General features: G+C 42.9%; 1 protein-coding gene across 1 annotated transcript in view; it reads right to left on the bottom strand.

Moving 5' to 3' along the window:
• SH3GL3 (SH3 domain containing GRB2 like 3, endophilin A3) overlaps window positions 1-23,285 on the bottom strand; it is a 168,082-nt gene that overhangs the window by 6,898 nt on the left and 137,899 nt on the right. Inside the window, exons 7-8 of the mRNA XM_068275335.1 lie at window positions 20,742-20,845; window positions 11,489-11,613 (exon numbers count right to left, since the gene is read on the bottom strand). Of these exons, the coding sequence (XP_068131436.1) occupies window positions 11,489-11,613; window positions 20,742-20,845 (229 nt within the window). The remainder of the gene's footprint in view (window positions 1-11,488; window positions 11,614-20,741; window positions 20,846-23,285) is intronic.

Below are 23,285 nucleotides of genomic sequence, written 5' to 3' on the forward strand. Positions count from 1 at the left end.
AATCATGTTTTGGCTGCTGCTTATATAAGCTGGCAGTGGCTCTCTGTGCCCTCTCACTGATCTCTCCTCTCCACAGGATATAAATAAACATTACATAATACAGAAGGACCATTCATAAAGCAGTTGTAATAATACTGCTTTGTGCATTACAGCACTGGTTTTCATCCTTCATATAACTTTAAAGGTTCCTTACTGTAAAGTTTAGCAATTACCTTTAATGTGCAAATGGTGCTAAGCATCAGCTCAGTTATTACACTTAAAGAGACCTCAGAGTTAGCAGGGGCATGTGTGCCCCTGCTAAAACGCCACTATAGCGCGGCTTAACGGGGGTCCCTTCACCCCACATCCCCCTCCGTAATGCGGGGGAGCGCTTCCTGGTTGGGGCAGGGCTAACCGCCGCAGCCCTGCCCCACGCGCGTCTGTCAGCGCGTATCTCCGCCTCTCCCCCGCCCCTCTCAGTCTTCCTTCACTGAGAGGGGCGGGGGAGAGGCGGCGATGCGCCGCTGACAGACGCGACTGGAGGCAGGGCTGCAGCCGTTAGCCCTGCCTCCAGGAGCGACCAAATTCACGACCAAGTCGTGCTGGGGTAGGTTTGGGGGTGAAGCGACCCCCTTTGTGCGGCGCGATAGCGGCGGTTTAGCAGGGGCACACGTGCCCCTGCTAACTTTGAGCTCTGAAGCGAGATTTATTCTCGCTTCAGAGTCTCTTTAAAGAGGATCTCCAGTGAAAATAATGTAATAAAAAAAGTGCTTCATTTTTACAATAATTATGTATAAATGATTTAGTCAGTGTTTGCCCATTGTAAGATCTTTTAAATCCCTGATTTGCATTCTGACATTACATGGTGCCATTTTTACTGTTGGCAGGTCATGTAGCTGCTGCATGTTTTTTTGGCAGTTGGAAACAGCTGTAAACAGCTATTTCCCACAATGCAACAAGGTTCACAGACAGGAAACTGCCAAGAGTACACACTCAGAATTTCTTTGTGGGAGTGGTTTCACCACAATATCAGCCAAACAGCGCCCCCTGATGGTCTGTTTGTGAAAAGGAATTGATTTCTCATGTAAAAGGGGGTATCAGCTACTGATTGGGATAAAGTTCAATTCTTGGTTGGAGTTTCTCTTTAAGTAAAAATACAAATACGAAGGTGACACTACTGTTGCATACAAAGATGCTTGATGACAAAATGCTAAGCAGCAGTGACTCAACAGTGATCACAGGGTCAGGAGCCAATGAAATCGGCTCCTGGCTCACAGAGCTGTCACAGCGACAGCAGAGCAAGTGGGCTTCTGCGACGGGAGAGCAGCGAGATCGGCAGGTCCATGCAGCGTGATGTCGGTGAGCCCTGTTTTTTTTTACCCAGAAGTCTTTGGTCCTTAAGGGGTCAAAGACTTCTGGTCCCGAAGTGGTTACGTTGCATAGGATATCTGCTTGCATTGCATGTCAAGTTATTAGCTCTTAGAAAGTAACCCATGCTGTTTTTCTGGACCCCAATTCCAGGATTTTTGTTTGTTTTGAATCGAGTCAAAAGGAGGTAGGGCCTATTCTTTTTTTTTATTATTATTATTATTATTATTTCTATCCTTTGTCACCCAAATCGTCGCTGCAGCTCAGTCTGGTCGCCCGGGTCGGGTGGTAGTGCACAGGCGCCTGTGGCCAGGAGCACTCTGCTCACGCCCTTGACTGCATAGTGACATCATGTTGCCATTGTGCACATGCACAGAGCGCTCCAGGCTGCATGTGCACTATCACTCAACCAGGACTAAGCTTGCCCTGAGCTGTGGCAACGATTTAGGTGACAAAGGACAGGGACGGATGACAATGGGGGAAGAAGTGGGCATGAGGATTGCTTCCAATACATGCCTGCTCCCCCAGTTTTAAATACCTCTTTCAGCTTTGGTATCCTTTAAGGCCATAATCCTCCATGGAAGTCCTCCCAGAGGCAGGGAATGGGAGAAATCTAACAATTGCATTTGATTTGCTATTTTCACCATTTCCTTTGAATTCATTAATACAAGAAATGCACTAATTTAAGAACTAATTTCCAGTGTTGCCTTTGCTCCTTTGAACTGAAAGAAGCTGTTTAGACTAGGTGGGCAATACACCTAAGCTACTCAGGTGGAAAATGGATTCCAAAACAAGCTGGATGAATCTAGCATTCCTCTTCCAAGTCTTCAGTCCAGCAGCTAAATGAGCCAATCCCTACTTTACTTTGTCATTCGAATTCTGGCTGCTACATTTAGCCAGGATTGATTCTACCCTACAGCTGGCCATACAAGTAAAGACTCTCTCAAGCTCTGAGAGACGGATTTTTTCAGACATACATTAGTAAGGTCTCTTCAGTAACTGAATGTTGAAGTGTCTCAAAGAGATGAAGCAGAGGTGAATGACTATTATTGCAGGGCAGTTAGTCTCACTGTCAGCACAGGAAAATAACTTGTACAGTCGACAGAACCTCAGACCAAGTCTGGGTTATCTGCCAAACCAACTAAACAATTATCTCCCGGACGCCTTTTAACAAGCAGTTCAAAAACAAAGCTATAAGCCACTCAGAGAAGACTTATGTATGAAACAGAGCGAGAGGGGAAATGGAGAGCATTGAAATGAATCTGAAACGTGTGGCCTCAGACACGAGAGCTGTGTCTAAGATCCAGGAACATGCCATGGGGCACCTGAATAAGACAAATTACCTTCTCAGTTTTCTAAGAAAGCATAATAGTAGCAGCATGCGCTGTACTGTGGAGGACTGCTGGCTCCAGGCTCCTCTGTAAGCCCCAACTGTTTCATAACTAAGAAAAGCAAAGGTAAGACGTACAGAAAACAAAAAAAAGACTTAATAGTTCTGGAAGCATTTTTTGCTTGGCACAGTCTATGCTATGAATGGTGCCGAGTCAGTGAAGACAGTAGACTGAGCAGTTACTGAGAAGAGGCAGAGCACAGAGGTGTGAACAGGCTCCAAGGAATTATTTCTCACACAAGAAGACCCCAGCAGGCACACTGTTAATGAGTCTCTTGCAGTGGAACCTGACAAAGTGCTGGTGCATAATTAGCACAGCAGGCACCATGACATTCAATGAAAAGCGTTGTGTATGTCCATACACTTCTGCAATAGCAAACATCGCAGATATCAATTTACTTATGAACTCTGAAGTGCTGGGTGATGGCCGGGGGTGCGCTGCTATGCTAATTATGCACCAGCACTTTGGAGAATACAAGCCTTTATAGTGCCAGACTTTTCTTCTCTATGGACTGTGAAGGACTTATTTCTCATTATTAAGGGAATATCATCAACATAGAACATGGCTAGTTATATCATAGTTATATCATCTTATTCAACCTCCCTGGCGGTATGATCCTTTCCTCATTGTAGGGTCTAAAAGCGGCGCAATTTTTCCATCTGCTTTTAGACTCTAAAAGCAGGGGAGGAAAAAAAAAATCATACTGCAGCCTTGCACATTACTCACCTTCCAGGGATCCAATGCTGCAATTCTATCTCCTGTCTGTTCAGAGGTGCTTTACCCCTATGGTGACATTCGCTGTCTGTCATGTGACAAACGGCAATCTCTCCCGAGGGATAGAGAGCCTCCCGAGCACAGAAAGAAGACAGGGTGCAAGCGTCTGGATGCTGGGGTTGGTGAGTTACAAAAAGCCCATCCCCTGCCTTAACCACTTGCCGACCACGCACTCATACCGCGCGTCGGCAAAGTGGCAGCTGCAGGACCAGCGACGCAGTTCTGCATCGCCGGCTGCAGGCTAATTAATCAGGAAGCAGCCGCTCGCGCAAGCGGCCGCTTCCTGTCAATTCACGGCGGGGGGCTCCGTGAATAGCCTGCGGGCCGCCGATCGCAGGCTAAATGTAAACACAAGCGGAAATAATCCGCTTTGTTTACATTGTACGGCAATCAGCGGCCGGGGATCGCCGCCATGTGACGGGACAGCCTGTCACTGGCTGCACAGGACGGATAGCGTCCTGTGCAGCCCAGATTGCCAGGGGGGACAGGGATGAGAGGGAGGGGGGGAATTTCGCCGCGGAGGGGGGCTTTGAGGTGCCCCCCCCTGCAAACCCAGGCAGGAGCGATCAGACCCCCCCAGCACATCATCCCCCTAGTGGGGAAAAAAGGGGGGCGATCTGGTCGCTCTGCCTGCACCCTGATCTGTGCTGGGGGCTGCACAGCCCACCCAGCACAGATCAGCTAAAACAGCGCTGGTCCTTAAGGGGGGGTAAAGGGTGGGTCCTCAAGTGGTTAAAAACAAGGTAGAGAGTGGGCATGCCTGGCTTCCAGGTGTCAAGAGATTAGTATGACAAATATCCTAGACAGAATTTATACAATTCATGAACAAATAAGAAGGCCCTTTGTGTCAACCTTAGGTAGTCCAAGTTAAATCTGCCTTGGGATATTAATGGCATTTTCAATCCTTCCTGAATCCTCTTTAATACTGAAAGGTGGAGATTTTCTACATTTTTCATAACTAATTAACCTTGAAATCAATTTTCAATGCTTTTTTTGTTCTCCACTCGTAAGCCTCAGCTGACATTCCTCTCTGTCATTTAACCGAATGAGAAGTTTTCATTGCACTCTGAAAAGTTTTATTTAAAATTTAATACTTTATATCTCTTTGTAGTTTTTACTTAACTGAGCCTTTTTTACACTGCAAATCGCAATTCCGATTACCACTGGATGCTAGCAACACAAGGAGAAAAAAAAGCAGCATGCAGGATTTTTTTTCTTTTCTTTTTTTTTTTTTAAATCTGGAGGCTGATGCCTATGACAGCCAATCATGGTGATTGGCTGGCAGGTGGAGACAGGGAAATAAAAACAGGGTACATTCATTGTAAAAAAAAAAAAAAAAACCCAGCAAATAAATATAAAAAAAATAAACATCCCAGCAGCGATCACAGCCCACTTGTGTGCCAAGTTGTACAGCACTGTAGCAAGGCCTTAAAGCTGCAGTGGCCTAAATTGTAAAAAAAAAATAGCCTGGTCACTAGAGGAGGTGTAAGGCCACGGTCCTCAAGTGGTTAAAATGTCCGCCGCAAGTATTCTCGTTGTGCATGCTTTCGTGATCGCTTCAGCCACAGGAAGTGATCATCACTTCTTGCTTGGCCGGATTCCAGGTGGGGATTACCGCGTACTAAAGCGGTAATCCCCGAAGGCCCCTAAAGTCATGTTTTTAGTGGTGCGTCCCTCTGGCTGCACTGCACCAATACCTCCAATCCTCAGTTTGAAACCACTCTCAGAAATGGCTCATCACTCTAGTGTGCCCCAACCATTTATGTTGCAAAATAGGAGACCAGGAATGCACTTGACCAGGAATGCAGTAAATAAAAACCCACTGGGTCAATTCATAAAAGGCTGTGTGAAAGAAAAATCTTGTCGGGAAAATACCGCATTCGGTATTTTAGACTTTTGTGTACTAATTCATAAAAAATGTTTGCAGGTGCCATAGAAGTGCGGTAAATTAACGAAGCCCATTGACAAAAACCTTTGCCATTACAGCTTATTACAAGCTGTTCCGTGCAGTGAGGGCATTGCGAGGCATCCCGACATCATGTTTTGTTATACTGCCTCTGCTTACTCTGAATCTGCTTTGAATCTTTCAATTAGTCTTTCTTAACATTCTATTTAATTGTCACAGCTTAGATCAACTTCCAAGAAACTTTACACATGTCCTGCTAGGGTGATTTTCCCCACTAGTTTCTATCAGGTACCCAAGAGACACAAAGCCTTAGGTATTCAGGGGATGCCCGTTTTGTCTGCCATCACTGTAACCCCTGAATAGAATTCCCTGGAGCTTGACGGTGAACAAAACATTTTTTCTTTTCCTTTGAAGATTCATTGCAGAGTTTGTGCTAGGAACCCCAAAAAACAGACAAACTTCTGTCCAATAACAGCTCCCCTTTGCATGTTTCATGTATCTATCATTAGGTAGTAGTGTTGGTGGTAAGCACAAGACTAATGGGGGTAGTGGAACAACTTGGCTGTATTGCACCAATTCTTTCAAAAATATGCCATAAATTTGTTATTATTTTATGAGTTGAGTCTATTTATATTTATAGTGTATCAAGAAAGTATTAACAGCGCATCATTTTTTCCGCATTTTGTTATGTTACAGCCTTATTACAAAATGATTTTAATTAATTTTTTCCTCAGAATTCTACTCACAACACCCCATAATGACAATGTGAAAAAAATTTACTTAAGGTTTTAGCAAATTTATTAAAAATAAAAAAACTAAGAAATCACATATACAGAAGTATTCACAGCCTTTGCTCAATACTTTGTTGATGCACCTTTGATTCAGAATAGATTTCGCCAAGCACGGCTGGGCTCTGCCCAGAACTGGATTTGGCAGAGAGATTTGGCACAGTGAAAGTAATACGACAACATTAGAAGTAAGAAAATGCAGATTTACAGAGGCAGCAACGTGTTACAAAATATAAAAACAGTAATACTAGTACAACCTCTAGCAAGACAGTAAACAGAGAATAGAGCAGCAACGGCCGCGGTCAGATGGCAATCAGCAGACAGCTATGGGAGGGGAAAGGGCAGAGTTCAAAAGTCTAACAGCCGTGGGGAAAAAGTTGATCCTACGCCTTGTGGTACTGGCAGGGATGGACTCGACTTTGGCAGCAATCATAGCCTCAATATGATGCCACAAGCTTGGCACACCTATCCTTGGCCAGTTTTGCCCATTCCTCTTTTGCAGGACCTCTCAAGCTATCAGGTTGGAAAGGAAGCATCAGTTCACAGTCATTTTAAGATCTCTTCAGAGATGTTCAATCGGATTCAAGTGTGGGCTCTGGCTGGGCCAATCAAGAACATTCACAGAGTTGTCCTGAAGCCACACCTTTGATATCTTGGCTGTGTGATAAGGGTTGTTGTCCTGCTGAAAGATGAACCGTTGCCCCAGTCTGCGTTCAAGAGCACTCTGGAGCAGGTTTTCATCCAGAATGTCTACTGCTGAAAAAAAAATCCCACAGCATGATACTGCCACCATCATGCTTCACTGTAGGGACAGTATTGTCCTGGTGATGAGGGGTGCCTGATTTCCTCCAAATTCGACACCTGGCATTCACATCAAAGACAAAAGGGAAGACAGTCGAGAGACCGAAATAGTGTAGTATTGTTAGTAAGCAGGCTTGGAATAGTAGTCAATAAATTACTTACTGGAATGGTTTGCTTCCAAAGCAACCACTGTGTGTGCAAGATGGGGAAATCATCCTGTCCCCACTCAGGCTAAGAAGACGCTCTCCGTAGAAAAAGGGCAAGAGAACACTCATTCACCAGGGTAGTTAATCAAAGTTTATGAGAACAGAGGTGCCAGTAAAGTGTAAATTATGTTTTAAAACCAGCTTTAAAACACTGTGGGGGGGGGACAATAATATAATTTCAATTTAATAAGTACAAACGTTTACTGTATATACTCGATATACTCAACTAGAAGTCAAACTCGTGTATAAGTCGACCCCAATTTTTGTCCCTTTTAAGCTGGAATTTTTTGATTACTCAAGTATCAAGTTACAAGTTAGTAAGTCAACCCCTGTACAACTCCCCACACAGACAGTAGTCGTCCTTTTTCAAAAATATATTTTGCAATAATGTATCCTAAGGAGATTATTGTACATTTTTTATAGGTTAATGTTTTACATGTATAAGGCAAGATACCTAGAGCAACTAACCCCTTATAATCTCCATGCATCTTCCGTACACTGTGCTGCTGTTAATGTGTTAGTACATAACATTAACAGCAGCACAGTGTTGGAAACATGCTTGCAGATCATAAGGGGTTAATTTCTCCAAGTATCTTGCCTCAGTGCTGGCTGGGATGGATACCTATAACTCTGCTTTCTCCCCAAAGCTGCATAGCAACTCTCTCACTGTAACAGCAGAGCTGACACTTCGGGGAGAGTGGCGATTCCAAAAGGCTGGGCACTGTACTTGCTGGCGGGGGGAGGAGCTTCAATTGCGGGCCGATGTGTTAATGCTGCATGCGGCAATGATTGGTGGCTGGAAGGGGGATTTTTAACGGCTCCCCTCCCACAGCCGATTCACGCTCTGGTAACGGGGACAGTGAGCGGCTCCTCCCCCCACAGCCCACCGGGGTTGGAGCATCATTCTGTCAGAATGGGGATCGCAGCTTGAGGGGGGGGGGGGGGGGGACGACATTACAGTGGCCAGGGGGCTGAACAGTGCAGGGGGGCAAAATCTGCAGCCAGCGGGCAGCATTACAGGTGACAGGAGGGACAGCAGAGGGATGCTTAATACTCGACTACAAGTCAGAAATTTAGGTCTGATGCGATTGCAAGTGGCCCCATACTTCACAGAAGTAGATCAGACCTACATTTCTCAACTTGTAGTCGAGCATACGGTAACTCTTACTTATTAGAGTAAGAAATACAATAATGTTACTTCTTAAATCGAAATCATATTATTGTGACATCTGTGGGGAGGTAAGTCCACCTTGATTGCCCCATTTCAAAACTGGTTTTAAAGCATGTTTTACACTTTATTGGCGCCTGTTACAAAATTCACACCAAAGACTTCAATCTTTGTCTCATCAGACCGGAGAATTTTGTTTCTCATGGTCTGAGAGTCCTTGAGGCACCTTTAGGCAAACTCCATGCAGGTTGCCATGTACTTTTTATTAAGGAGTGGCTTCCGTCTGGCCAATCTACCATACAGGCTTGATTGGTGGATTACTGCAGAGATGGGTGTTCTTCTGGAAGTGTTCTCTCCCTCCACAGAGGATTTCTGTAGCTTTGACAGAATGACCATCAGGTTCTTGGTCACTCCCTTATAAAGATCCTTCTCCCCGATCGCTTAGTTTAGATAGCTGGCCAACTCTAGGAAGCGTCCTGGTGGTAACAAACTTCTTCCACTTACGGATGATGGAATTCACTGTACCGGTTGGGACCTTCAAAGCAGCAGAACTTTTCAGTAACCTTCCCCAGATTTGTGCCTCGAGACAATCCTGTCTCATAGGCCTGCAGACAGTTCCTTTGACGTCATGCTTCGTTTGTGCTCTGACATGTAATGTCATCTGTGGGACCTTATATAGAGAGGTGTGTGCCTTTCCAAATCATGTCCAACTGAATTTACAACAGGTGGACTCCAATAAAGCTGCAGAAACATCTCAAGGATCTTCAGGGAAAACAGGATGCACCTGAGCTCAATTTTGAGCTTAATGGTAAAGGCTGTGAATACTTACGTACATGTGGTTTCTCAATGTTTTTATTTTTAATACATTTGCAAAACTCTAGTACACTTTTTTTATGTTTCCATTTTGGGGTGCTGTGTGTAGTATTCTGAGGAAAAAAATGTATTGAATCCATTTTGGAATAAGGCTGCAAGGTTCATATTATCCTATGTTTTGTTTCCTAAGTATGGAGTTCATAAAGCTATTCAAGGGACATTCTAGCGCCGGGGTCAGGGACCTTTTTGGCTGAGAGAGCCATAAACGCCACATATTTTAAAATTATTTCCATGAGAGCCATACAATAGGTTTCAAACTGGGACAGTGTGCATGCACAGCAGAGGACTGTCCCTGTTGCCATGGAGATGTGTATAAAGTTGATCCTCTGGGCAGCGGAAGGGTCAGACAAATCTTCAGCTTCTCTTGGGTTTCAGCAACATCAGCAATTTCCCAGAGAGCCAGACAGGAGAAATACAGACTAACAGCTTGAACAATTAGCCAGCTGACTTGGGGGTTGATTCACTTTGTAGGACGAGATCTCCACACTTTGGCCCAATAGGCTGCCTGTCAAGTGACAGGCAGCCTATTGTGCCAATCAAAGTGCTGGGATCTCGTCCTACAAAGTCACCGGAGTGGACAGGGTCCTGGGTGAGACAAATGGAGCGGCGATTTTTTTTTTTTTCCGGGAGGGGGGGCAGTAAGCTAGTAGTGCATGCTACAGCAGTAGTGTGCGCTACTTTGAAAATTTTACTTGCCCTGCCACACTAAGCTATGCTGCTTGAGCAGTGTAGCTTAATGAATCAACCCGTACTGATTTGTCTGGGAGCCAGATGTAGCCATCAAAAGAGCCACATCTGGCTCCCGAGCCATAGGTTCCCTACCCCTGTTCTAGCGGATGCTTGTTTGTCACTTTTTGTTGGAACATATAATATTAGATATCAGATTTTTAAACTTTCATTTTTGATTGTGTCTTCAGGCATCAGACAGGGACATTTTGACCATATACAATCAATTGTGGAACTCTCTCCCACTGCCCATCAGGCTCGCTCCCACCTTCAAAAAAGCACTCAAAACTAACTTCTTCAAGGAGGCCTACATCAACTCAACACTGCCCTAATCCTTTCTGCCAATAACTTCTTGCTGCACCCCCTCCTTTTGTGTCACCATCCCCTCACTCTAGATTGTAAGTCTTTGGCAGGGCCCTCTCCCCTTGTGTATCATACTTGACTGTGTGCACTTTACCCAGAGTTTGGAACTTGTTACTTCTACAGTTTATGATCTGGCATTGTACTACTGTCTGCATTGTGTTGTGTATCCTGTATTGTTCTATCTATTGTCTATTACCTGTATTGTTCTGTAACCCCTGTTATTGTCTGTAACCTTATTTATTGTACAGCGCTGCGTAATATGATGGCACTATAAAAATCTAATAAATAATAATAATAATAATTTACATTGAGATCTTATGCTTGAACTTGAAATAGTGTGCACTATGAAGAGGTTGTTTAATTACCCCAATATGGGGGAGGGGGGGGGGGGGGGGTTAAAGACATTTTAATATGTTGTAATACAATTGTAGGTTTTATTTCTTGGAGACAATGTTGTTGGATAGTTCGTTTGTTCCTTGAATAGTATCCTAGGAGCTTTTTGCATCCCATAATCATTTTGGTGAGTTCATTATACCCATATTTTTGAGACTGGGTCAGAGGGGGCATGAACATTCCACTGCAGGGTCTGGCTGATGGCAATCAAAAAAGGCCAACACAGCTGGGTGAGCCTTATTGAGCCAAAGTTGAGATCACCATTATCAGCTTGTTATAGAAGTAAAAAAAATGTTCCTCATTGTTCAACTCCAAAGCAAACCGATACCTCTCCCTAAAGGTACGTACACATACACAATGGCTGTTATCCAAAGGATTAGGATGCAAATCCTTGGGCAACAGTTAGGAGGTTGGGTGGGGTACAGACACCCCTCTCTGCTATTATATGTAAGGTGTTCTGCATGAATTCTCTTATTTTCAGTGCAGCTTTAGGACAAGTTTATTACATGAATGCTACCGCTTTGTCCTATTTAGGGCTGTGGATGTGTTACTATATTCAGTGCCAGATTTAGCATTTGGCACACTAGGTAGGAGAATAGAAGCATGGAGAGGTGGCTCTCAAGGGTTTGTGGACCTACGCTCACCATTACACTTGCTTTATTTGCTTATTTATCATAGGCAGTGAACATGAATTTTTATATTCAGCAATACAAATGTGGTTTGTTGTGAGTAAGACAAAAGGTAATATCTACCTGATAATTTGGTCAATGAACTGGAGGCGATCCCATTATGATGCAGCTTTTCACTTATATCTAGTGTTGACATTATCGATCTCCTCTGGTGCTCTCTCTTAGGGCGACTTGAGGCAGAACTCAATCTGTAAAGAGAAGATACCCAGGTAAATTGCCTAAATAGCACAAATGGCCACTTATGAGTGGGGTGAGGGGAGTGGGAGGAGATGCAGGAGCTGCCATGGGAGAAAGCAATTGGCCAAACATGTCCAGTTTTGGCTGATTACCTCCTGCTGGCATTTAGGCTAATTTCACACATGGTGTGGTGCGATTGTCCTGTGGCAGACAGCGATGACAGGGTGATTTGCAACCTTTGAACCGGATATTCTTCTGTTGGGCATGTGCTCTTTGACACCACTCTGGTTGTGCTCCTGGCATCACATGCACTGAGAGCGGGGGGCGCCGCTGAGATCTGAGCACGGCCAGAGCGGTTTAAAAAAGTGAACTGCACAGGAGAAGAATTTCCCTGCAGTAAACTCTGGATATTCTTCTCCTGCGCAGTTTGCTGTGGAGACAAGTAAATGTAAACACGTCAGCCCCTGATGAGTCTGACTAGACGAAACGTGTAGGGCGGAGCTACGGCCGGCGCGTCTGACGTCACTGCACTAGGAAGTGGTAGAGTAACAGCATAGCGTGGAGGACGCGAGCCAGCGCAGACCAGGCGAAAGGGACAGCAGGAGAGAGACGGGACGCCGTTCACCCCATGCCCGGAGGCCAGGACAGATCTCGCTGCCGCCAGTATATTTGATGCACTATATCTCAAGAAGACATAAGTGAGTGCGCATTCATTGCGCGGGCTATTTCAATTTTTATGCAGTGTACACTATGATATTTTATATGTTTATATTTTATGAGTCCGGAGAGTGATATTAAACTAAGAACTGAAGATTTTAAAGCGCCTGGAGCTTGTCTGTGAAAATTACGCTAGATCCACCTGGCTCTGAGGTGGTTGTGATTTGGTGAGCGCAATCTAAATTGGGAGTGGAATCACGAGTGCGGCAAGAGCACACTTGTCACAGTGGTGATTGACTGTCTGTGAAACACTGTATGTTTATGGAATTACGCTATGTACTGTCTGTCTATTGATTTATAGGAAAGTGGAGAGCGCAGTTCAACTACTTGACACAAGTAAATGTAAAGGGAGTAAAAGCCAAAAAGTATGATACTTGCCTATAGACAGGGAAAGCTCTGGATCCTATAAATCCTTCCCGTCCTCTTGTTCCCCTCGTTCCAGCACCATCAACCCTGTTTACATTTTCTGCCTCAGGAGGCTTTGGAAGCACTCAGGTCCCTGTGTTTCCAAAGACGTGTGGCTCCATCCTGCACATGTGTGAGAGCATGTACTTGCGTGCTCACACGTGCTCACACATGCGCAGTATGGAGCCGCCCGTCTTTGGTCGAATACACACAACAGTGGTGACAACACTGGAACGAAGGGAGCAAGAGAGGACAGGGAAGGCTCTATAGGATCTGGAGCCTTCCTTGTCTATAGGAAAGTATCAGGTCTTTTTTCTTCCTCACTTCATATTTATTTTAAAGTATGTATGGACTTCTTTTGTGGCAAAAATTTCAACTCGGATATCCTTTAAATCAACCGTAAAAGATGGGGGTGGTCTAAAGTTTGATATCAGTTTGTAGTTTTAGACCGATACTGCTCACAATCCATCACTGTATCTGAAAGGTTGAGGAAAACCGTGTACAGTACTATAGGAACAACTCTTAAAGTGAATGGGAACCGCATTTAAAAAAATGAGACAGATACTTACCCAAGTAGAGGGAAGGCTCTGGGTCGTATAGAGCCTTCCCGCTCTTTCCTGGTCCCCTCGTTCCGGTGCTGGCTCGCCCAGTAGCAGTATTTGACTAAATTAGTCGAATACTGCTTTAACCGGCCAAAGGAGGCTTCAGAAGTCTTCAGGGAGCCAGAGTGCTCCTGAAGAAGGGTGGCCCTGTACTGCGCCCGCCCAAGCACGCTCTCTTGCACGCTCACGCCTGTGCAGTATGGAGCCCCACGTCTTCTGGAGGACACTGCCACACAAGACTTCCAAATAGCCTTTGGCAGGGGATTGAAACGGGGGGGGGGGGGGGAGCCAGCACAGGATAGAGAGCACCGAGAGAGGAGATGGAAGGCTCTATACGACCCAGAGCCTTCCCTCTCCTTAGGTAATTATTTGCTTCATTTTTTTTAAATGCGGTTCCCATTCACTTTAATGATAAGCAAAAGTGGATATGTTCTAATTAGGGATGGTCAATGAGATGCAAATCTTTCCGAGTTGATGCAAATGTTCTATACAAATGTAGGAAGCTTGAAATTAAACCAATCAAATTCCACCTTGGTGGGATTTGATTGGATAATTTTCAAGCTGCATATAAAACTATGAATAATCCTGCATCGACTCAGAATTTTTTACATCGAATTGACCATGCCTAGTTCTTATAGTTCAAGAAGGTAAATGTGTTCAAATGACCTGTAATTCTGGCTTGCTCTGCAAAACCAAACTGCATTCTTCAACATTTTTTACTGTAAGAAGAATGTAATCAGTCTCTGAAATAAATGTTGGTTGAGAAGGACGAAAACAAACAACAAAGTCTTCATTGGTGTTCCTGATAACACATCTTTGCTATTCATTTCTACAAGCCAAATCAACAGAAAAGATCAGGTCAAGACTGATCAAGCCAGCTGTTGGCATATAATTCACAGACTATCAAACAGCATTAAAAGCTTTTATTACTATTGAACATGCTGTGTTCACCCGGTAATGACCATGAAGTATTTCTTCATACTATTTTACTCTCACTTGGTTGCTATATTTGCTGTATCAACACATATCAGCAGAAAACAAACCTTCTCATCAGTGTTAGACCACTGTTTCTCAATAATATTTTGGTAAATGCCCTCTTAACTGCTTCCGGAGCAGCAGTATCTGCACCCCTTAAGGACCAGAGACTGGTCAGAAAAAGGGTCTCACCGACGTCACGGCGCACGGACCAGTCTCTCTTGCTGTTCGCAGTGCTTTCTTATTGCTGGAGCCCACTCGCTCTGCTGTTGGTATGACGGCCGAGCTCCGTGAACCAGTCAGGAACAGATTTCATTGGCACCTGACCCTGTAAGCAAATTACAGTGGTCACAGGGTCAAGAACCAATGAAATCGGCTCCTGACAGGCTCATAGAGCTCTGCTGTCATACCAACAGCAGAGCGAGTGGGCTGTAGCGGTGGGAGATCGGCACGGTAATTGAAATCTACACCCTGGCAGGGATAACTGGTCCCCAACAGGGCATAGATTTCAATTACCAAGGTCCGGAATTAAAAGCCACATGTATGTCCTGGAACAGGTCAAATTATACAATTACACCTTAATGCATATACATTTATTAGGTTCACACCTTAACTGTATATAAACTATTAGAAGCAATTTAGAATGCCGGAATGTACACTTAAATATGCCTCCATATAAAGCCCAGGTATCCCTTGAAACCATCAGAATGACTAGTTGGTATATGCTCAGCCCACTTTAAGAGCTGAAGGTGGCCAATCTGATGGATGATAGTTTCCAATCGCCAATATAATCAATCGGAAACAATCAATTCTGCACACTAACACGAAAACATGTTGGCCAATCAGATTAGTGGGATTGATCCGATTTTTCCAATGAACTTCATTAATCTAATCGGATCAGCCAACATGGCTTTGTTGGTTCATTGGGGAGGTGTGCAAGAGCAATCATTTCTGATCAATTATATCAGTGATCAGCAATGATTGATCGTCCGCCAACTTGGTTCATTAGTGGTCACCTTCAGAGACTAATTAACAGAAGACAGTAGAAGCATGGTCCACTGAAGCAGATAGTTTTTCCATTGAATAATTATCTATAGATTATTCCTACCTCTGGTCCAGGCAATCTTAAAGTGGACCCGAGCTCTTGCAAACAACAGACTGAAAAGTATTCGTTCCACATAGAAATGCAGTAGAAATAAGCAGCACAGAGTTGTATTTGTTTATTTAGTTACAGTTGAGTGTAACAAGTGTGTAATCAGTAGGCTTGACTCTAGCTGTAGAGGAAAGACAGATGCTTTAACCCTTCCTTTGCTCCCTGAAAGTTCATCCAGTAAATTTTCAGGGCTTTTGTTTTTTTTTTATTCTGTGCACTGTAACAAAGATTTTTTTCCCCTGATTGTTTTGATACTGTCCCTAATCTTTTAGAGCAGAGAGGAAGTTCTCATCTCAGATCCAGATGCCAGTAGCTAAAATGGGTTTCCTGGCCCATTGCTAATAATGCTCACAAGACTCACGTAGCTTTTTCTTAAAGTGACTCTGAAGCGGAAAAAAATTATGATATAATGTATTGTATGTGTTGTACGGATAATTAATAGAACATTAGTAGCAAAGAAAATGGTCTCATTTTTATTTTCAGATCTATAGCTTTTTTTTTTTAATAACACTGCATAATTCTGTAATATTTGCAATTTATCGATTCACAATTCGTTTGCAGTAAAGGCAGCCATACGATCCCTCTCTGATCAGATTCAATCAGAGAGGGATCTATCTGTTGGTCGATCTGATGGCAAATCGACCAGTGTATGGCCACCTTTAGCTGTACTACACATACAATTCATTATAGATTAAGTTTATTTTCACTTCAGATTCCCTTTAAAGTGTATCCAATGTGAACTTTTACTCATTGCATAATTGTGCTCCTTTCCTATTGTTTATAGGGCATTCCTCAAGCCAAATACTTTGTTTTTGTTTTAATACTCTAATTCCCTATAAACTAAATAAACCACGCCCACAGGTTTTTAGAGAGCCTTGGCAGTAGCAAGGGCTCATGGGAGCTCAGACTAGGCAGGAGGAGGAGGTGTTACTAGCCATTGATTTCAGGAGGAAGGAGGAGAGGGGAGGGATTAGGTTTTTTTTCACAGGCTGAGTGCTCAAGATACGGATAAGCCTGCCGCTGTGTAATGTTTGCAAACATGGCTGCTGTCATTGTATCACAGAAAGAAATAATCATATTCTATTGAAGCTGTTGGCAGCTAGATTTGCTGTGTAAACTATCTAAACTTTAGGTAAGATATATAGACAAGTTACTTGTTATAGTTAGTTTTTTATCTCGGATCCGCTTTAAATTACTGATTTTAAAAACCTCTAAAATTCTCTAGTGTACTATTGAATGTAGTACAACAAGCTATTCGGTTCTATTAAATGTAAACTTTCCCCTGTTCAATAAGACAGTTGTATTTAAAGCGGAACTGAAGATTCGTTAAAAACAAACCGTTTCACTTCACTAACCTGGTGCTATTAAAAAAACAACAACTGGGGGGGGGGGGGGGGGAAATCAGACCCCACCAACAGAGAGCTCTGTTGGTGGGGAGTAAAGGGCACTAGTGTGCTGTGTTGTGTGGCCCTGCAGCTTGGCCTTAAAGCTGCAGTGGCCCTTTTAGTAAAAAATGGCCTGGTCTTTAAGGGGGTTTAGCACTGTGGTCCTGAAGTGGTTAAAGTACAACATTTATTTATTACAGCTTACACACTGCATACATCTGTAGTGTGTCTACTTCCTGATTTCATGAAAATAGACAAAGGGTTAACATCCTGTGTTTACATATTAGCTGTTTGCCGAGGAGTGCAGAATGTCTGTGCTGACACAGCTGATAGATCTCATCTTCATGTAATCACAAGTGTAATTTGGAGGAATTAGACAGGCTCTTTTCTATAAAAACACCCAGGGTGCATTTCTCGCGTTCCTTGTGTCCTATGCAAGAGTTCAGGTTCACTTTAACAGCTGTTTATGGACTGCTGATATTCTGGGGTACTGACATACGGACCAAGGCATGTCACCTGCAAACCCCAATGGTGAGCTCCTCCACATCTTCTAACCACTCAGGACAACTGTGGCAGAAACACTTTCCCCAGATCAGGTAGCCTACTTTTTTTGTTAAGCCCACCTCGGGCTCTCTTTAACCACTTGCCGACCGCACACTCATACCGTGCGGCGGCAAAGTGGTAGCTGGAGGACCAGCGACGCAGTTCTGCATCGCCAGGTGCCTCCCTAATTAATCAGGAAAGGCCGCTCTCGTGAGCGGCCGTTTCCTGTCAGATCACGGAGCGGGTCTCCGTGAATAGCCTGCGAGCCGCTGATTGCAGCTCGCAGACTAAATATAAATGTAGAAGACGTATGTCTCCTTTGTTTACATTGTACAGCGCTGATGCGCAGCAGCGCCGTAAGGCAGATCGGCGATCCCCGGCCAATCAGCGGCCAAGGATCGCCGCCATGTGACAGGGGACGTCCTGTCACAGGCTGCACAGGACGGATAGCGTCCTGTGCAGCCCCGATCACCAGGGGGCGAGGTAGGAGAGGGCGAAGCGGAATTTTGCCGCGGAGGGGGGCTTTGAGGTGCCCCCCCCCGCAACAATACAGCCAGCAGGAGCGATCAGACCCCCCCTGCATATCATCCCCATAGGGGGGAGAAAATGGGGGCGATCTGATCGCTCAGCATACACCCTGATCTGTGCTGGGGGCTGCAGAGCCCACCCAGCACAGATCACAAAAAACAGCGCTGGTCCTTAAGGGGGGGTAAAGGGTGGGTCCTCAAGTGGTTAAAGCGGAATATAACCCTGCATTTCAACTTTGCTCTAAAACATTATTTACAGTATATTATATGCAACCAGCATTTTTTTTACTAGACCAGCATTGGAAGGGTTACACAGGGCTTTAAAGTTCCTGGAGATTTCTGCAGACGCATCCGAAGCTGAAATAGATACATTTTGTTTACATAAATGTATCTAAGTGTTGAATGTGACTCACTCTCTGACTGAGAAGGAGCTTGGAGGACAGCCAAAGAGTGTGTAACATTTATCAATAGATACATATAACTAAATAGAATGTAACAATCTGAACTTCTGCATATCTCTCCACGGAACTTTAAACCTCTGTGTTTAACCCTTCCAATGCTGGTCTAGTAAAAAAAAATGCTTTTTGCATATAATATGCTGTAAATAATATTTTGGAGCAAAGTTGAAATGCAGGGTTATATTCCGCTTTAAGGTGTGTTATTCCAACTGTACTGTTAGTGAAGGTAGACACTTATTGTGCAGTCAGGCTACATTATTTTAGACCACATCTGAATACATAGGTCAACCTAGTGACTGCATGGTTACCTTTTGCTATAGTGTGGGTGGTATACAGTTAACACCTAAAGCAGCTACATTTTAAGCATTATTTGCATAGACATATTTGTTGCAACGTGCTTTGCAATCACTTTACTTCATATTGCATACATGTGGTATCTATCCCCCATTATTAGTTCCTGGTTGTTGTTTTCAAATGGCCCAATTTTACTGTGTTTACTACTAAAAGTTACTTTTAGGTACTATAGTACCAATGAGAAGGGCGAAGAGAGATTAGCATAATCCCAGTGTTTTTGTTTGTATATACCCAATCTTTTCTTTATTAGTATAAAGTGTTTGTGCTCCCCCGGGATACAGCAGGAACATTTCTGCCTTCTTTACACAATGTAGACACTTCCAGTACAATTTGAAAATTCTGGCAGGCTTATCAGTTAGCAGCTATGTTAAAGTGTAAAGCATGAGTTTTAACCCTTGAAAACCAATCAAATGGTTGTAGCTGTTCATTTTATGCTTTTTTTAATGCTTTAGTTTAGACTATAGATGAAATGTGATGACAATACCCCTTTAAATGGATCTAGATTGCGCTTCTGATGCTCTGCAGGAATAAATATGATGCTCAACTCTTTCTATGTTGATATAATGTCATGTAGGGCACGGTGGAAGCAGTCCGGCTCATCCAGAAATACAAGGCATAAACAAATGCACAGATCAGTAGCACCCTAGTGACAGATAGCATTACTGTGCCAGTTGTGTTCCTAATCCTCTGATTTCAAGGTTTTTGATATTATGACTTACATTCTTGATTCTGGTCTTCCTGATCTTCCATTCTCAACTCTGGTCTTCCTGATTTTTGTATTCCAAATAATTCAGCGTCTCATCCTGGTATTGATCCTCTAGCAACTGGCCTGGCTCTGTTCACGCCATGCTTTTGACTGGCTCAGCTTGGATGATGCTATGCCTCTGGTATCTGATTTGACTTTAAAGTCTATGGCTGGCCCTGCCATTTACCATCCTGTGTCTCAGTGTCAAAAAGCTGGTTTAACTGCCACTTGAAAGTGACTGGCAGAAAAGTTGCCTCCTTGCCCAGTTTGGAGCCATCATCTTATCAGGAATGCTCTGCTGAAGACCAGGTCACACCTTAGACTCTGGCTCAGTGAAATGTATGACAAAACTGCTGACACCTTACCCAAACAGCCATTTCCCATGCCAGACTACACATATAAATCATATATAAACAAACCTGAATGAGTATTTTCAATTCATTAGAGTAGAGGAATGCTTTGATAAAAAAAAAACAAAAAAAAAAAACTTTACACAAATATTTTGCACGCCTAACAAATATACATGTATTAAAGCATACATGTCAAACTCCAGCCCGCGAGCTAAATCTGGTGGATTCCCCACTTTGCATTAGGTTTGGCCCACTCTCGACCACCAGGGGAGCTATACTGGAGGTGAAGCCCTAGATCACCAGAAAAGAGATATGGGGGAGGGAGGGGGAAAAAACTAAACACCGGGGAACAGTATCGGGGAGGGTTTGCAGGCCACCTGGAAACTGTACAAGGGAGGGAAAGGGCCACTAGACATTGAGGTTGGCCTACGATTAGGTCCCACTGTACAATTTCGGCCCACTTTGCATTTGAGTTTGACATCCATGTGTTAAAGAGTACTTGGGTTGACATAATTCAAAACACAGGGTACTTGGTGAAATGCTGTAAAAATGTTTACAACCACTGATTTAGAACAACGGGGTCACTAGGCACAACACAGAGCTGAAAGGAACCACCAGCACTAAGTACTGCCAAGAGGAAAGTTTATATAGAAACAGAATGGCATTGTTGGCACCAAGTCCCCCATGCCAGTGCCAGATTCTCTTCACTTTTTCGGAAATTCTCAACTCAGAACTGACAGTTGTACAGTATAGCAGAATCAAAACCGGTCAGTGCTCAGCACTAAAAAAAAACTCTACATTATGTAGGTAATGCAGGAGTGCTTCAAATATATATATATTTTTTTTTTAATGTAAGTGCAAGTAAGCGTAATAATGGTCAATGCCCATTTTTGCCTTTTGTACCTGTTAAATCCACATCTCATACCTGTTGTTTAATCTTCTGTGCAAGTCCTCCAGGATCTGTGCTGACTGCCTGTGGTAGTCTAATGCGGCGTCTATCAATACAGACAGCTGGCTAACTTGTTCAATCTGTCAAGGAGAGAGGAGCAGCGGCAATGAGATAGTGATTTTTATGACAAACAGTGAAACATGCATACTGGTCTGCAATAGTATTCTCATTGCTTTGCCATGTTGGAAAAGGACACATAATGATATTTTACTGATCCAGCTGTGCTCAATTTAAAGGAGGACTCTATGAAATATAAATGGACTGGACACTAAACTAGAATAATATTTCTAATAATATTTTAATGTATCCCTTTACAAAAGTTACTGTCCTTCAAAAGTTTTTAGTTGTACAAGTTTTAAACACTCAGTAGCTTGATGGCCATCTCACCAGCATAACATGTGTCCCATAAAAAACATAGTAACAGATTGCTTGTGTTACACCTTTATAGACAGCAGCATTGTCTTTAAAATGTACCCGAGATGGGGCCTTAAAACTTCCTCCAGTCTGATCGCTCCCTCGTCGTCCTCAGTTGCCACCCGACTCATCCGCAACTGGCCCCGGTAAATCACCCAGTCTGGGCAGGCACAGTCCGGACGCGTGTACACCCCTGCCTCAGGGAGTGTACTGCGCAGGTGCAGAACGCTCCAGGCAACGGGAGTGCGGCCGCACATGCACAGTTGGCCCTGGACCACAGGAAGTTCTGGGGCCAATTGTTGAAGATCAAGAAGTCTGAGCAGGATGACAAGGGATCGATCAGGCTGAAGGGGGCTGGAGGAAGCCCCAGGTATGTATATTTTATTGCAAATCCCCCATCTCAGGTTCCCTTTAAACACTATAATTGGCTGGGAGAGCGAGGGGGGTGGCAGCTTACCATTTGTTGACCCAGAGGGTGGTAAAAATAAACCACATTCTGGAAGTCTACCTAAAAATCATTCAATATACAGTGTTTTTCTAGCAGAAATGCTGTTTTCACAATCATTTCACAGCATTTATATAAAAGAGAAAAACAATATGCAAAGATTAAATGACGTAACTCTCACCCTTTTGTATCTTAAAATGTATTATACAATTTATTCATAGTGTTACTATATTTTTTTTTTTATCATTTATAGAAAATTGCCATACACAGAAAATATAGACTTTCTGTAATGCATAAAATACAGATAAGTACCACGATCACAGGAGTACAATCATCGCAGAAGAAAAAAAAAATGAGTATTATAAAATAAATGACCAACTACCTTTACAATTACAGTATCCATATTCTCATAATTCCAATTCTGTATTTTGCATGTTGATGTATACTATTGCCTGTATTATGTATTCCATGTTTGTTTCTTACTTTGTACAGCACCATGGAATATGTTTGTGCTTTATAAGTCAATAATAATAATAATAACTAGATAGATACTTTAACTGAACACACCCTGAAGTTCTCGGTTAATAACAAACACAGCAGTTCAAATAATGTCCATAAGGGGGCAATGTTTAGGTTAATTTTGTTACAAGAATAAAAGTTGTCAATCCACAAGCAAATATTACCTCTTTAGTTTCATTATTATTATTGATTTATAAAAAAGCACCAACATTCTGTGGTGCTGTACTGGGTGAAGAAACAAAAATGGGGTACATAATGCAGGAACTGGTATGCACAAAATATAGGCAATGGTACATTATTCAGAATTGGTAAACATAGTAGTTAGTTAAAATGACAAATGTAACATGATGAACTATGAACAGCAAATTTCATGTCACAAAAGGTTGGGAGAACTCTGCCCTTGTGAGCTTACGATTTCAAGAAATAACAAGAAATCAAGAGGTGGTATAATATACAAATATGTATACCTAGAGGCAGTGTGTTTTTAGGTTATCTTTAGTAAGGAGCACAACTTGACCAAAGGCTGAAGGGAAATGGCCTAAGATAGAGTGTATGCTTGACTGAAAAAGTGCATTTTTAAGCATTGCCTAAAGAATTTAAAGATTAGTGGTGTTTCAACAGCCTTTTTAAGTAAATAGGGCAGATGGAGTGCAGTCGATTTGGGGGCTGGAATATGAGGACTGAATGAAAAATACAGTTTGGATTTTGTAAAGGTTTTCAGTAAAGTATGGTGCAAAATTTTCAGTTTTCAGCTGGTAAGCTTGAAGGAGGGATTGAGTTAAAAGTGCTTTGGATTGTGGGAGCAGGAGGATATGAGGGAAATAGTAGTGAAACTATAACACTTATTATTATTAATCACTTACTAGGGAAAAAAACAACACATTTCTCATCAAGGGTGTTATGAAATGGTTCATTTAAAGTGGGATAAAACTCATAACATTAAATGAAAATGTGTCTTCCTAATTTGTATTACCCATAAAAATACCATATTCACTTTTGTACAAAAGTAATATTGTCTGTTAGCAAATTACAAGTTCCCAAAGTACAGTTTATCTGCTCTGAAAGCTGTCAGTGCATTTTATTGCATATATATATATATATATATATATATATATATATATATATATATATATATATATATA

The sequence above is a fragment of the Hyperolius riggenbachi genome, chromosome 3, assembly GCF_040937935.1.
Source record: "Hyperolius riggenbachi isolate aHypRig1 chromosome 3, aHypRig1.pri, whole genome shotgun sequence".
NCBI lineage: Eukaryota > Metazoa > Chordata > Amphibia > Anura > Hyperoliidae > Hyperolius > Hyperolius riggenbachi.